The following is a 16,659-nucleotide window of genomic DNA, read 5'->3' as shown; positions in this document are numbered from 1 at the left end:
ATTCAAATTTATTTTATTACAATATTCAATATCACTGAATATTGAAAGTGAAGGAACGAAGCGGAAAAATCAAAGCGGAACCAAAAATCCGAGCAACAGTGACACACACGGAAGATAAAGACAAATGACAGTTTGTAGCGTTAGCTTTTCTGCTGTAGGACGGTAGTTTGAAGAACGGTTTGGTGTTATACGTAAATATTTGAGAGATTTTAGTGGGTGAAACCCGTTCAGCTTCTTTTACCAACGGGCAGGTAACTCCTGCTGAAGAAACATTCACAGAGGTGAAAGAATGTAACGTCAAGTCCGACGAAGAGATGGATGATAAATGCGTTCTGCTGGATTCCGCCAGGACACCAGTGATCATTTTACGCCGAATAGGTACGAAAAACCTTAACTTTTTACTGATATGAAGTACCAAAGCGGACAAAACCTGGACGAAATACGCGAGACAACTAAAAGCAAACAACGCGGGAGGCGGTTTTAAATTAGCAATGAAATGTGGATAGCCACGTGGGCCATATATAGCCAATTTGACTAAAGAGACACACAAAAATGCCGGTTTATAAATGCATATAAAAACTGCTTATGAAGCTTATAAATTCATTGAAAACGCTGTTGTAAGACTACCTCCTGAAAGCCGAAAATTACAGCGTTTATTCTGGTCATCCTATGCTTTTTATGCGTGATGACGTTCAAAATTACATTCAATGACCAAAATAAGCGCGGTAATTTTTGCCGTCTCAGTAATAGATGGTGTTTTTCGTAAAATTAGCAAGGTCCCCTCTGTACTTGTCTTATCGACTTAATTTAAACTCGAATCACCCAAAAGGAGAATTGCCATAACAGACAACACTAATTCACCAGAGACCAACTAGGGTTTTTTTTTTTGTTAGTTTTTTTGCTGATTTTATGTATTCTGTTATCACTGTTGGTCTGTCCTGTGTATTTAATTAATTCTTGTGAGATATGAGGAAAATATGGATAAGCACAAAGGATTAACTAGAGTAGATATGATCCATCGATTAGTAGGGCTGTGTAATATCAATTCTGCGATATATATATCGATATTTTCTTAACTAGAAAAAAATCGATATTCATCCGCAAGTATCGTAACTTCCAACTGTCACCTTGCTCACTCACTGCTTGCTTCGCCGGGAGAGTGATTAGGTCATCAGGCTTAGAGTGATTCCTTCAGATGTTAAATGTCAAGGTTAAAAAGGTATTTACTTTACAAATGCATGTAAGCTACAGTTTGTACTGTTTCAATTAAAAGAAACACGTTTTCTCACCACTTCTTTAATTCATTTTGTCCAGCTGTCAACTTTAAGTTTGTGTCTATGTCCAACCAGAGCCAGGTATTGTGTAGTTGGTGCTTTTAATCAGTTTTCAGTTAAATTAATTTAATCCAACTCTATAACAGTCACAAAATGTCACCAAAATCACTCTGTCCCTCTAAAATATTTCAGAAAATCGCAAAAGTGTATTGAATTGTATCGTTGGCAGAATATGGAAATATATATCGTATCATGAGCAGAATATTGTGTATTGTATCGTATTGTGAGATTATTGTATCACTACAACCCCATCGATTAGTGGGTGAAATTCAGGAGCAGAAATACTTGGAGGTTAATAGTGGGAACAACAAATCTGGACTAATGAGGGAACTGACAGCAGGTGTGAGTAGTTGGGCAGGAACCAGGCTGAGGACTGGGGAAGAGAAAGTGACACAGGAGAACAAGGGAGAGAATACAGGGGAACAGAAAATAATTCTGATACAGCAGAATAACTAGACCTAATGACATAAAACCTAATTAAACTAGAGTAGTTAAAATAACTGAGAAATAAACATAACTAGAAACACTGATGAATTGCATTAAAGGAAAACGGAAATAAGACTCATTTAGCCAAAATAGTAAAATAACATAAATTAATGAAACTAGGATGACTAAGAAGGGCTGAAATAAAATGAACTGATAAAACTGAAGAGGAACAGAATAGCACAGAAACCAAACCCAACCCAAGAACCCAGAGTTCTTTACATGAAGCAAGTAAAGACCAACATCCATCCATCCATTTTCTATACACCCTTGTCCCTTAGTGGGGTCGGGAGGTGCTGGTGCCGATCTCCAGCTAACGTTCCAGGCGAGAGGCGTGGTACACCCTGGACAGGTCGCCAGTCTGTCGCAGTAAAGACCAACATGTCTTTTTGAAATTCAAGTGTGTCTGTAGTACATGTTTCCAACACCAGAGGGCCCTCACACCAGAGTTACTTTACTGAAAACTAATATTTTATGTAGCAGATGAGTTTGATGTCATTAAATACAGGAAAACAATTATTGTGTGGAACTTGTCTATTTTTCTTTGAGCAATTGTTAAAAATATCCCTATGCTGACATGCATAAATAAGAATCCTATTAGATAGAGTGGTATATCACTTAGAATTAATCAACTACTCATAGGTGGAAGTGAGAATGTTGCTAAAAGTGTGCCGATCAATCGGTCACCAATCATAATCGGGCCGATTTTCGTGAAAAAAGTGCATGATCGGTGATCGGCGATCATTGGTTCTTAAAGCTGCAGCATCTAACCTAAAAAAATAAATTTTACATACGTATTAAAACTTTCGCTGTCCTAACATAAGACAGATAATCTCTAAAAAAAATAATCGATCTCCTCCCTGCTCTGCATAATTACTCCGCTCAGTCAGAAACAGCCACTCAGAACTAGCAGTAATCAGCTAGCCGCCATGCTGTCAGGAAGTTTTCATTCAGTAACTCAGGATTGTTTATTGTAATGGAACCTGTATTTGCCTTTGAATGTTAAGTTTTATACTTGAATTTTTTTGGCATTGTTGAGAGGTTTTATTTTGGCTCTTTGCATTATTTAGCCTCTTCAGAGCCTCCATATGTTATCAGTCTGTTAAAGACAGTATTACCGATAGCAGTATAATTTGCAGAATGCCTGTTTTGTTTAGTTTTCTTCTTGGAAAACGTTATTAAAAACAAGTTTGTGTCTAAATTAAGGTGAATTCATGGTTCCTTTTTCCACATAATGTAACCGGTGGTGTTTATGATAAAAATAATAATAATAATTATGTGATCGGTATCGACGATCAGCCCTCAGGGGTTGATCGGTATCGGCAGAAAAAAACCTGATCGGCACATCTCTAAATGTTGCACAACACAATTATCTGGCCTGAACAGACTGCACTAAATAATAAAATATAGCCTGCAGAAAAATTCCTGAAGAATTCCTGCAGAAAATTGGCAACGCCTAGGACAGTTAACCAACAGCCCACAATGCCCCTAAACCGAAATGAGTTTGACACCCCTGTTTTAACCCATCCTTATTGTCACCGTTACCGATTTACAAAAACCTTGAATAAATAAGTAAATGCGTCCGCTCTTGAAGAAGGTGGACGCTTTTTTCCTCTGCTCCCTTCCTGCCCATGCCTGCCCTGTTTGCTCTGTTTTTGTCCTGACTTTTTCCATATTTTTGGAGCCTTTCTTTGCACATCATCCAAATCTACAAATTATGGATCTGGTCAACCAATCTCTCAATGCAATCGATAAAAATTTTGACAAGAAGTCTGGGCACAGGAGAGCCCTCTTGTCCTGGCGGGATTCACCCTGCATTTATTCATAACAGAATTTCTGCTGTTTGGAGCTTGTGGATTCCTGGATGTAGACGCCAGTTCAACCTGCACTGGCTTAAGCGTTGACCCGTTGCTGCTTTATGACGCGCTTCGCGGCTAACATTGTACCTGTTGATCGCGTGTAAAATCAATCCCCGATCTTGTAATGGTCCAAACTCCACACTTGGTCCAGACAGATAAACGTTGGTGAAACATATCCATTTATTTGATAGTACATGGCAACAATGATAACAATGACTCCGCCATAGCGGTCAAAAACTTTTATGCCCTTCCGGGTTCAACACCTGACAGCTACCTGTCACCCCTTGATTTATATATTGGAGCTGACAGCGCCATCTAGTGACCGAAAACAAAAGTACACATAATTGGCTCCAATACACCGGCCCCTAATTGGCATAATAAATAAATATGCCAATTCCAAAACAATAATAATACAAGAGACAATATGTGACACAAATGTGACATTAACTCGTTAATTTAAATACCATACACCATGCAAAGTTTTGAAATTGGTCTCTCAATAATATTGGACTTAGTTTTTAACTTCACTGATCTCACAAAACCATGACTGTCTGGAAACACTTCCAAAACCTTTCCAAGAAGCCAGGATCCTCGAGGTGTGGAAGGATCCATGATGACCACAATTTCTCCAACAGCGAGACCTTTCCTCTTCTCATTCCATTTCTGCCCTTTTTGAAGCAAAGGTAAATATTCTCGAACCCATCTCTTCCAAAACAGGTCAGCCAGGTATTGCACCTGTTTCCATCGTCTCCTTGCATACTGATCCTCTGGCTTGAATATTCCAGGGGGAAACGAAGGCTTTCCGGAGTAAGAGCAGATGATCGGGGGTAAGTGGCTCCAGATCATTTGGATCATCTGAAAGGGTTGTAATAGGGCGACTGTTCAAGATGGCTTCTGCTTCACACATTACTGTATTTAGCCCTTCATCATCAAGAGTTTGCTGTCGCAGCACTGAGTTGAGTACTCTTCTCACCAGACGAATCATTCGCTCCCAAACACCACCAAAATGGGAAGCAGCAGGTGGATTAAAAATCCAGTTAATTTCCACCTGTGCCAAAAATAACTTTATTGCGTGCTGGTCTAAATCAGCAAGTGCTTCTTTCAGTTCTCTCTCAGCACCGACAAAGTTTGTTCCATTATCAGACCATAGCTGTTTAACTTGACCTCTTCTGCTGATAAATCTCCTCAAGGCATTGATGCAAGAATCTGCGTCAAGTGTGGCTGCAATCTCCAAATGAATGGCTCGGCTTGCCAGGCAGGTAAACAAAACACCATATCTCTTGCAGCGTGTTCTTCCCCTTTTAACTTCGAAAGGCCCAAAATAATCAACCCCAGTATTAAAAAAGGGGGGATGGTCTGGGAGAATCCTTGCAACAGGTAAGTCAGCCATTTTTTGCGTTAAGGGTTGGCTGTTGTATCGCCTGCAGATGCTGCACTCACCAATGACTTTTCTCACAGCAGAATTTCCTTTCGTAATCCAGAACCTTTTTCTTACAGCTGACAGTGTGTGTGTCCGTCCTGCATGTCCAAGAGCTTGATGAAAATGCCTGAGGATTAACTTGGAGATGTGTTGCTCTTTGGCCAGAATTATCGGATGTTTCACTTCCTCTGGCATTGCACTTCTATGAAGTCGGCCTCCAACTCTTAAAATGTTACTTTCCAAAACTGGATCCAACATGTAGATAGAGCTTGTACGGCTTACTTTAGAGTTATGTGACAGAGCTTCAATCTCATGCTGGAATTTTTGCTGCTGACAGTACAAAATAATAAAGAACTCTGCACTTTGGAGCTCTGTCAATGACAAATTTCCACTTTTTGAGTCATCAGTAGTCCTTTGGCACCCTCTTGTGTTCATCTGATGCACAACTTGGTTCTTGTCCATTAAAGGTTTCAGCCGTTTTCTTTCTTTACAATTTTCCTTTAAGACACACTTCAGCCTTAGGTACCAAGCCACTGCTCTTTTAAGTCTTCTCCAATCTGAGAAATGTGCAATAAGCTGGTCAGTAGGTGCAGGAGTATCAAGGCCAATGATGTGAACTGCAGTCTCCTTCTTAACTTCTTTGTCACCGACGTCCAATTCTACATCAATCACCCCTTTAGGCCACCTTTCTTCTTCTTTCCACAAGAATTCTGGTCCATCAAGCCACTTTCTGGTTTTCAGAAAGTCTGAAATTTTCAGTCCACGAGATACATAATCAGCTGAATTTTCTTTTGTGCTGACATGATTCCACTGAATAGGTTCAGACAAATTTCTAATAGTTGCAATTCTATTTGCCACAAACGTGTGAAATCGTCTGTCTTCATTGTTGATATATTTTAACACAGATGTGCTATCAGTCCAGAACATCGATTTTTCCAGATGTATATTCATATACTCCACATACTCCTGATGAAAGTTCTGATTAAACTTGAATCTTTTCCTGAGACTTTGTAATCTCTGTTTGGCTACTGCCAAGTTATTTGGTAAACAGACATCCGTTCTTTTAAATGGCAGGTTCAAACAATACTTTCCATCCTGTATTGCTGCAGATGTTTCCATAATATTGAGAAACTTTTGGTCGTCTCTGGACATTTCTTGCTTATCAGTTGTTCCTTCACAGAAATCATGGTCATACTGGCGTTTGAGAAGTTCTTCCAGCTTACTCACTGAGATTCTGTTCGCTGTTACAGATGAAACATCTTGAGCACCGTTGCTATCCAAGGGCCCATTTACCACCCAGCCAAGTACAGTTCTGACAGCATATGGACCATCGTTCTGACTGTTGATGACTTCCCATGGTTCCAATAACTTTGGAGCATTGGTACCAATTAACAGATCAACCTCAGCATTTATGGATGGCATGTGAACCCTGGACAAATATGGCCACTTTATTAGATCCTCAGATGTTATCATGTCGTCTTTGGTCACAGGCATTTGTCTCTGTGTGATAATTTCTGGCAGAGGATAAAATGTATTACTCTCCAAACCAGCCACCTCAAGATTACACAGAGAAAATGCTGGACTTATTTTAGATTGGCCCATTGTTCGAAGAAGGACTTGTGTTTGCTTTCCAGTGAGCTTTAGTTGGTGCATCAGCCTTTCAGAGCAAAATGTTCCAGTGCTTCCTGGATCCAAGAAGGCATATGTTTGGATGGCACATTGTCCTTTCATTGCTTTAACCTTTACAGGGAGCACAGATAGGCTTCCACGGTCCTTACCGGCCCCTGTATGGCCACATGTTGCATTCACAATTGATGGGAGCTCTGATATTCCAGACTCAGCAGAAGTTGTCCCTCTTCTTATATGTAGCACAGTTGGATGACTTTCATTACAAATTTCACAAGTTGATCGCGCTTCACAATTCCTGCTGATGTGACCCCACTGCAGACAGCCAAAACACAATCCTTTTCTTCTTAACAGAAATACTTTGTCCTTGTGAAGTTTTCTTTTAAATTGATTGCAGTCTTCTAGTAGGTGAGCTTCTGAACAACAAGCACAACAGCCATCACTTCCTATAGCTGCAGCATGTTGCTGATCAACTTCTCCTGAAGCACTCACAGTTGTTACAGTGCTGGCCACTACATTTCCCTTGGTCTTAATCCCAAATTGTTGCCGTTGACGACTGATGGATGATGTGCTGAAGCTGTAATCTTGTAATTCTCCAAAAAAAGGATCTGACAAAATCTTAACATGTCGCTCAATGAATGCAACCAAATCACTAAATCCTGCCCGGTATCCAGTTGTCTCCATTATATCATAAGCTTTATTTCTCCAACACTCTCGTAACTTATATGGCAGTTTAGCAAGGATTGCCCTCATATTTACGGGCATATTCAGCTCCTGAACATACTCGAGCTCTTCCATTACATTACAGCAGCCACGCAAAAATAAAGAGTAACTCTGTAATGCCCTAATGTCCTCAGTTCTTATTGTTGGCCAAGACAAAGCCTTGTTAATATATGCAGTTGCAGCTTTGTAAGGGTTTCCAAAATGTTCCTGCAGTAAAGTTCTTGCTACAGTGTAGCCATAATCTGGATTCATATGCTGACAACTGCGCACCAGCTCACGAGGTTGACCTTTAGTAAATTGTTCCAGGTAGTACAGACAGTCCGCATTGGTTGCTTTGGTTTCAACTCCTTGTTCGAAGGCTTTAATAAAGGCTCTATACTGCAGAGGATCTCCATCAAAAATAGGAATGTCCCGTGGTGGGAGAGTCATGCTCTGTTGCTGCTTTACCAAGGCTGCTGTGATTTCAGTTTGTCTGCTCATGATGGTGAGAAGCTCTCCAGGCAATTGTAAACTGTTTGATGGTTGGGTTATATTCTCGTGTTTAAAATGCTCTTTTGATTGTACTTGGGTTCCACTGGCCTTCTGTTGACCCCCACAGGGTGCTGGGTTGTTGCTACGGTTCTCTTCGGTCTCACATCCATAGGTTTATTTTCCTTTGGTGCCATTTTTAATTCATTTCTTTGTGTAGTCTGGTTTACATCGTCCTGTTGAGTTGTTGGATTTTCCATATCAAATTTAGGAAGAAACTCTTTCACAGAGGGGTCCAAACTTTGCTTTAATCCCTTTGCCTTTGGTTTCCTTTTATAAAATGAGCTCATTGAGTTTGAATCCAGATTTAAATTATACATTTCCATTTGCAAATCAGATTCAGCCAACTCAGTTTCCAGTGCGAGCATTTCTTTTCTTTTCCTCAGTTTCTCCTCCTCTTCTTCAATAGCATGTCTTTCTTTAACAGCTTTCACACGAGCCAAAACGGAGGCCCTTTTAGCTGCTGCCTTTAACTTTACAGATGAAGTGATGCTGGATTTAACACTCATTTGTGAATGTTCACTGCCAACATTTGACACACTGTCTGTGGGATTTACACCATCATCTTTACCATCATCACCATCATCAATTTTGCTAATTGCAGTTTGAGAGAGCCACTTATTTACACTAGAAATACATTCATTATTAGGAATCATTTTTGCTTTAAACCATACCTCATGATTTTCTTTTTCATCATGCGGCAAAAACCCCAGAAAAGACTCATGCAAACATTTGGCATCATCACACAACTTAATCAACATATCAAGCGCACTTAAAACCTTTGTTTTTTCACCTTTAGACATTGAATTATGAATTTCATGTCTTATACTACCCATTTTGTTTAATTTTGATTTTCGTTCTTTTTGTAATGTTTCAAGTTTTTCAGCCAAGGCCTTTTCTGTTAATTTAACAGTACGTTTTTGAGTTTCCCCACCGACAGCCATTTGCTCGGTCTCTGTTTTTTCGTCCATTTCCATAGTGTCAAAATCCACTTGAAAGACGAACGCGCAAAAGCTATTAAATGAGCCTCAAACGCAAAGAGGCAATGCCCAATATTATAATTTAAACGCCTCAATTACCAATGCATTGGTTTTAATGTGTGCACACAATAAAGAGTAATGGCCATGAAAAGGTGTAGCGCTACACATACCTCGTTGGGCGCCAGTTGACATTCCATGTTCAAATCCACAACGACCTTCAAACACCAGCGATCTGATCCTCCTCAATCAGCGCCCATCTGCCACGGCGTCCTTCCGATCCATCGCTGCCGCAGTCTGGTCCGATGCGTTACGTCCTTTCAATCACAAATTGTCTGCCACCGCGTCCATCCGATCCTTCTTCTGCCGACTTCGCAGCTTGATGGGTTTTTTTTTTTTTTGTTAATTCCGTAGCGTCCATTTACCAAACGACATCTCCTCACAGTCCAAACGGTCTCAGCTGCTCCACATAGTTTCCATCACTTTGCTCAAAGACATCCGAGTTTATTAGAGTCCAAAAAGGGACAAGTTTTTGACAGTGTAGACGCCAGTTCAACCTGCACTGGCTTAAGCGTTGACCCGTTGCTGCTTTATGACGCGCTTCGCGGCTAACATTGTACCTGTTGATCGCGTGTAAAATCAATCCCCGATCTTGTAATGGTCCAAACTCCACACTTGGTCCAGACAGATAAACGTTGGTGAAACATATCCATTTATTTGATAGTACATGGCAACAATGATAACAATGACTCCGCCATAGCGGTCAAAAACTTTTATGCCCTTCCGGGTTCAACACCTGACAGCTACCTGTCACCCCTTGATTTATATATTGGAGCTGACAGCGCCATCTAGTGACCGAAAACAAAAGTACACATAATTGGCTCCAATACTGGATTATCGACAAATTTGTGATGGACTTGACCGAACTGGCAAACACTTAGACTGTTAGTGACGTGGAAAGAGACGAGGACTCCAAAACTCACTAAGGAGTTGGAATCGATCTAGGAGAAGTTGCTAGTTTCGGCTCAGTGGAACGACCAAACTAATTTGGATGATTGGGAACTGAGATGTATCAGAGAGAATTTAGGGAAGATTGAAATTCATAATCTTCCCGACCTAAGACATTCTGTTTCTGAATTGGCTTTCCCCGTGTCGCCTTGGAAGGACTGCATATCTCTAATCTCCTTGAAGATATGTAAACATAACGCGCTTTCCCTCCTCATCCCCTCCGGTATTCTATCGGACTTTGCCGGGAGGCTGAGCCACCTGGTTTTATGGCCCCTTGATGTCGCCGCCTTCACTCATGTCTTTGTTTTGCCCCTATTTAACCCAGAAAAGAATTATTTTAGTTTATTAGTAATATTAGAAATTGTGCACTATTTAGATCAATATTATACAGTCCAGAAATGGAATCAGAATCAACTTAGTTTATTACTTTTAAGTTAGAAAAGGATTTAGAATTGTGAAGTACTCACTTTTAACCCAGAAAAGGAATTAGTCTCTCTTTAGCTTAGCTTATCAGAAAGTGTTGAGTACTCACTATTTAGATGCAGAGACCAGAAGCCCAGAGGAAACTTCTGGATCAACATTGTTAGACTATTTTTCAGACTCTTGTTCTCTCAACCCAGAAATGGAATTAGACCAGAGGAAATTTAGCAATCCTGAACAGGAGCTCCTAGCTTACATACTTTAGATCAGTATTGGATTTCTTTCTTTCTTTCTTTCTTTCTTTCTTTCTTTCTTTCTTTCTTTCTTTCTTTCTTTCTTTCTTTCTTTCTTTCTTTCTTTCTTTCTTTCTTTCTTTCTTTCTTTCTTTCTTTCTTTCTTTCTTTCTTTCTTTCTTTCTTTCTTTCTTTCTTTCTTTCTTTCTTTCTTTCTTTTTTCTTTCTTTCTTTCTTTCTTTCTTTCTTCTTTCTTTCTTTCTTTCTTTCTTTCTTTCTTTCTTTCTTTCTTTCTTTCTTTCTTTCTTTCTTTCTTTCTTTCTTTCTTTCTTTCTCTCTTTCTTTCTTTCTTTCTTTCTTTCTTTCTTTCTTTCTTTCTTTCTTTCTTTCTTTCTTTCTTTCTTTCTTTCTTTCTTTCTTTCTTTCTTTCTTTCTTTCTTTCTTTCTTTCTTTCTTTCTTTCTTTTTCTTTCTTTCTTTCTTTCTTTCTTTCTTTCTTTCTTTCTTTCTTTCTTTCTTTCTTTCTTTCTTTCTTTCTTTCTTTCTTTCTTTCTTTCTTTCTTTCTTTCTTTCTTTCTTTCTTTCTTTCTTTCTTTCTTTCTTTCTTTCTTTCTTTCTTTCTTTCTTTCTTTCTTTCTTTCTTTCTTTCTTTTCCTTTCCTTCCTTTTCATGTAAAGCACTTTGTTCATGTAAAGCCTTGTTGCTGAAAATGTGCTATATAAATAAAATGACCTTACCTTACTTTAGCTTGGTGGATGTGTAAGAAAAGTCTGGTGGCCTGTCAGGCTTATCATACAGTGGAGGAAACCCTGAGTTTTTTTTCTCAGTCTGTTGTTAAATCCATCCTTAGCTTTGAATTACTAAAATTATTTCTATTTGCTAGATGCCAGAATGACATTTACTTTTCTGGTCAGAAGAACCACATTGGTTAATTTTCATACAGTTTTTAGATGCATTAATGGTTAAAGAAAATGATTCATTGTTTGATCATTAAAAGCTTTTCTTATGTCTTTTTGTACAGATCTCCCACAATGCTGTGTGCGTAAAGAGGACGGGGTTGTCGATGAGCTCAGCAACCAAAAGGGGAACTGCACTTTAGATCAAGAGGAAAAAGAACAAAAAAAGTTCAAAGTGAAGAAGCAGCGCCTCTGCATCAGTAAAGATGAAGAGCAGCTTGTGCTGAAACTGGAGACTGATGACATTTTGGTGAATCCCTCTAATGTGCAAACAATCCACAATGAGACGGAACCACAGAGGAACCAGCTCATCTCTCATGACTCTCCTGAGAGCCAGGATCAGGAAGGAAGAAATTCTGAAGACCCAAGAAAAAGAAATGACAAGCAGAAAATAAATGAAATATGTCAGAAAACCAAACGGGTGAAAAGCACAATTGAGAGTTCAAAACACAAAATACACAAGAAAGTTCACCCAGACCAAACATTATATTCATGTAAAATTTGTGATGAATCCTTTAATCAAGCAAGTTTATTGACAACACACATGAGAACTCACATGGGCAAAAAAACTTTCACATGTTCAACTTGTGGAAAAGGTTATGGCCACAAGACTGGATTAATTTATCATATGAAAGTTCACTCTGGTGAGAAGCCTTTCTCATGTGTGACATGTGGAAAAAGTTTCATAACCAAATCTATTTTAGTTGTTCACATGAGGATTCACGCAGGTTGGAAGCCTTTCCCATGTGTGACATGTGGAAAAAGTTTCCAATGTAAACGTTCTTTACTTGATCACATGACGATTCACACAGGTGAGAAGCCATTCTTGTGTGTGACTTGTGGAAAAGGTTTTGTACGCAAATCTAATTTACTGGGTCACATGAGGATTCACACAGATGAGAGACCTTTCTCCTGTGTGACTTGTGGAAGAAGTTTCAAAGACAAATCTCTATTACAAAAGCATGCAAGGATTCACACATGTGAGAAGCCTTCCTCATGTATGAACTGTGGAAAACATTTCACACACAAATATCTGCTACTTATTCACATGAGAACTCATTCGGGTAAGAAGCCTTTCTCATGTGGGACCTGTGGAAAAGGTTTCTCTCAAAGAGGTCAATTAACTATTCACTTAAGGACTCATACAGGTGAGAAGCCTTACTCATGTGGGACCTGTGGAAAAGGTTTCTCTCAAAGAGGACTATTAACTTTTCACTTAAGGACTCATACAGGTGAGAAGCCTTATTCATGTGGGACCTGTGGAAAAGGTTTCTCTCGATGTAGTATATTAACTACTCACATAAGGACCCATACAGGTGAGAAACCTTTCTCATGTAGGACTTGTGGAAAACGTTTCTTTCAAAAAAGCAATTTAACTTGTCACATGAGGACTCATACAGATGAGAAGCCTTACTCATGCAAGTCTTGTGGAAAGAATTACAAGACCAGAGATGGTTTGTCTTGTCACATGAGGACACATACAGGTGAAAAGCCTTTCTCATGTGAGACCTGTGGAAAAGGTTTCCATAATAACAGCCAATTAACTCTTCACTCGAGGACTCATACAGCAGAGAAGCCTTTCTCATGTGGGATCTGTGGAAAAGGTTTCTCTCAAAAAGGGCATTTAACTCGTCACATAAGGACTCATACAGGTGAGAAGCCTTTCTCATGTGAGACTTGTGGACAAAGCTTCATTAGTAAATCAGGTTTATGTTCTCACATGAGAGCTCATACAGGTGAGAGGCCTTTCTCATGTGGGACCTGTGGAAAAAGTTTTGCTCAAAAATACTGTTTAACTTCTCACATACCAACTCATAGAGATGAGAAGCCTTTCTCATGTGGGACCTGTGGAAAAAGTTTTGCTCAAAAATACTGTTTAACTTCTCACATACTAACTCATAGAGATGAGAAGCCTTTCTCATGTGGGACCTGTTTGAAAAGTTTCTACACATATAGCAGTTTAACTTCTCACATGAAAACTCATACAGATGAGAAGCCTTTCTCATGTGGGACCTGTGGGAAAAGTTTCTACACAAAAAGCAATTTAACTTCTCACATGAAAACTCATACAGATGAAAAGCGTTTCTCATGTGGTACTTGCGGAAAATGTTTCCTATATAAATCATCTTTAGATTCTCACATGATGGTTCATACAGGTGTGAAACCTTTCTTATGTGGAACCTGTGGAAAAGGTTTCCGTCTAAAATACATGTTAACTGTTCACATGAGGACTCATACAGATGAGAAGCCTTACTCATGTAAGTCCTGTAGAAAGAATTACAAGACCAGAAAAGGTTTATCTTATCACATGAGGAAACATAACATGTGAAAAGCCTTTCTCATGCGGTACTTGCGAAAAAGCCATAATAAAGCAGCTTTAGATTATCACAAGACGGCTCATACAAGTGTGAAGCCTTTCTCGTGTGAAACATGGAAAAAGTTTCCTTCAACAGTGCATGTTAAATGTTCATATGAAAATCCATACAAGTGTGACATGATTCTCAGAAACTAGCCGTTTGAAAGCAGAGTAATTACGGCTGGATAACATTCTTACAATGTAGCAGCTTGGAGAAAATAGCATTTCAAATAGCCATAATACTTTGGCCTGTTATTTTTGTCTTTCCATTTGAAAGGGTCTTACGTGAGATGAGAAGTGTTTTAAGAAGTTACGCATGCATTTTTAAAATGTTTTTTTCCCAAGTGAAGTTAATTGTATTAGTTTCACCTTAGTGGAACAGTGGATTTGATTGCTTTCAGGTTTAGACTTATCAAGGTTTGATTTTATTGTCTGTCTTCTATTTTAGGGTTATTTGTTCTACTTAAATACTTTTGCTTAGAAGATGAATGTTTGGTGTTACAAATTAAATGCCCGTTGAGATTTTTTTTTTTTAAATTATGTAATATATTTTGTTTATTTTCTCTTGAGTTTCTGATTTAGGTGGGAAAAACAGTTGATTTTATGATGGGAACAATGCAGCTCTGTTTTTCTACGTTATGATGAAACCTGAGATGTTTCCCTCTTTTGTTAAAACATCTGCATTGCCTTTATTCTTGTTGAATTTACTCTAAGCTGAAAAGTTATTTTTTTATCCATTTGTCTTTTTTCATGTGGGTATTTGTTTGAGAAGGTTTTTATTATTTAGAATATTAGAAAACGTTTTGTTGATGTAGCTTAAATTTCACGTTGAAATGTTTGTAGCAAAAAGCTGTTTCTATATAATTCTTGGATAATAAAGTTTGTTTACCTTAATGATGGTCTTTTTCTTTTTTCAGTTTAGTAGAGGATGGGATCCATGTAAAAGGTCGACCAGTACCTACTTCTTGTCTCTTCCATTTTCTTTATAAATTATAATTTCTCTCTAACATCTGTTTAAACTAGTTTTACTTCTCTTTTGCTCTTGCTCTTAAAATTCCTCAGAATATGATTAAATATTCAAATATTTCAAGGGAATCTTTCAGGCGGTTTTCCCTTTTCAGAGAGCCGTCTCTTTACTTATGATCATCTGCAGCCCCGTAAATTAATATAGTTGGATAAATAGGACCGTCTTGTATGATATTTTTTTAATTCTTTGCTCCCTATGTGAAAAGCCTTATACTTCCTTAATTTTATGTATTCTGTTAAAAAAGCAAACGTCCTTCCTTTTGTACAATATTTTATTCAAACTTTTACATTTTTAACAAAAACAAAGCACTGCAAGCACATCTACCAAGCATACCCATAAATGATACATCATCATATATATTCAATATTCAGCTAGATGCTGCTTTTATTCCAGGTGTTGGATATATTCATGGATTTTTGTAACACACTGCTCCTCACCAGTGTCTATTGATGAGGGGATGGACTAACCTTACTGTTGTGTTTTTTCCCTCTGTATGTTTTCACATAATGGTACGGTCCCATATTCTCACATTTGATTGGTCACAAGGCTGTCATAGACATAATATAAGAGTAGACCCCGCATTGGCTGCTCCGGCACAGGATATACAGCGGCCATCTTGGAGCAGTAGTCCCTCCTACTTTGCTCAATCAAAACAGCAGAAGATGCCTCAGCACTGAGGGATATTGTTGTTCTGATCGATGGACTATTGATGTGAGGGCTCCACATACAACATTTCACACATAAGATGGACATATTATTGTATATTATCATTATATTACTTATGTCCACTGGCGAGATACAAGGTAACATTAGCTACAGTGCTTGGTGTAATACAGGTTCAGCACCGCTATGAAGGCTAACTGAGATTCCGTAAATCTAAAAAAAATAAATTATTCTCCAACATTGACTTAGATTATCTGACACAAGAACCTATATTAGAAATGAAACAATGTAACAGATATTATAAAACTTATGTGCTATTATATTCACCAGCAAAGTTTACACAGGTGGTAAAGACTATTATTATGTAATTCTTTCACTAGTAAGATACATCCCAAATCTTCCGTTATTGTTTTGAAAGTTTCATAAAGACGATGTGAGGAAGAAGAGGGAGATATCTTTAAAGAGAGACGGATTCACTGCAGCATGGATGAATCTCACATCGGATTTTGGACTCAATCTCTGAAGCTAGAACTCGTCGGCTGAAAAAAACACATATATATATATATATATATATATACATATATACATACACACATATATATATATACATACATATAAACATGTATCCAATATATATTATTCAGTATTAATCATTATTTATTTGTGTTTGTATAGTTATATAAATATGTATTATTATAATAAATTATAAATAAATAAATAAAATAATGAACGGCTCTGTGCTTTGTAATATGCTCATCATACATCGATATCAGAATATTCCATTCCTATTCCATTGTTATAGCCACTAAGCATATTTAAATATGCTGAACTACGTATTAAAAACATACTTAAAAAATACAATTGTTTATAAATGTAGCTTTGATAGATGTTTGAATATGGTTTCCAGTAACAAAAAAGCGTGTTATGAACGATTAAATGCGCTGATACGTCATTTTGCCTGCTAAACACATAAGCTGAGTGGAGTGGTGGACCGCTCCAAGATGGCCGCCCTAAATCTCGTCAGCGACAATAGGCGAGAGCGGTCCA

At 38.2% G+C, this 16,659-nt stretch overlaps 1 protein-coding gene across 1 annotated transcript; it reads left to right on the top strand.

Annotated features, from left to right (window-relative positions):
* The first annotated feature begins 111 nt into the window (after nt 1-111).
* Nucleotides 112-14,816, top strand: LOC108166969 (uncharacterized). The gene is made up of 2 exons (XM_081599370.1): nt 112-378; nt 11,632-14,816. Exons 1-2 carry the CDS (start codon nt 315-317, stop codon nt 13,893-13,895), a joined length of 2,328 nt encoding a protein of 775 aa, XP_081455496.1. The 5' UTR covers nt 112-314; the 3' UTR covers nt 13,896-14,816.
* The last annotated feature ends 1,843 nt before the right edge of the window (nt 14,817-16,659 follow it).

Source organism: Poecilia reticulata, chromosome 18 (assembly GCF_904066995.2).
Source record: "Poecilia reticulata chromosome 18, P_reticulata-male-v2, whole genome shotgun sequence".
Lineage (NCBI taxonomy): Eukaryota > Metazoa > Chordata > Actinopteri > Cyprinodontiformes > Poeciliidae > Poecilia > Poecilia reticulata.
Note: the sequence above shows the minus strand (reverse complement) of the source record. Positions and strands in the feature narration are given on the sequence as shown.

What these genes read in the sequence shown, in the direction of transcription:
- LOC108166969 (XM_081599370.1), top strand. Translation starts at nt 315, where the DNA reads ATGGATGATAAATGCGTTCTGCTGGATTCCGCCAGGACACCAGTGATC. An exon ending in GATCATTTTACGCCGAATAG is followed by an intron (nt 379 to 11,631) that starts GTACGAAAAACC and finishes CTTTTTGTACAG; the next exon opens with ATCTCCCACAATGCTGTGTG.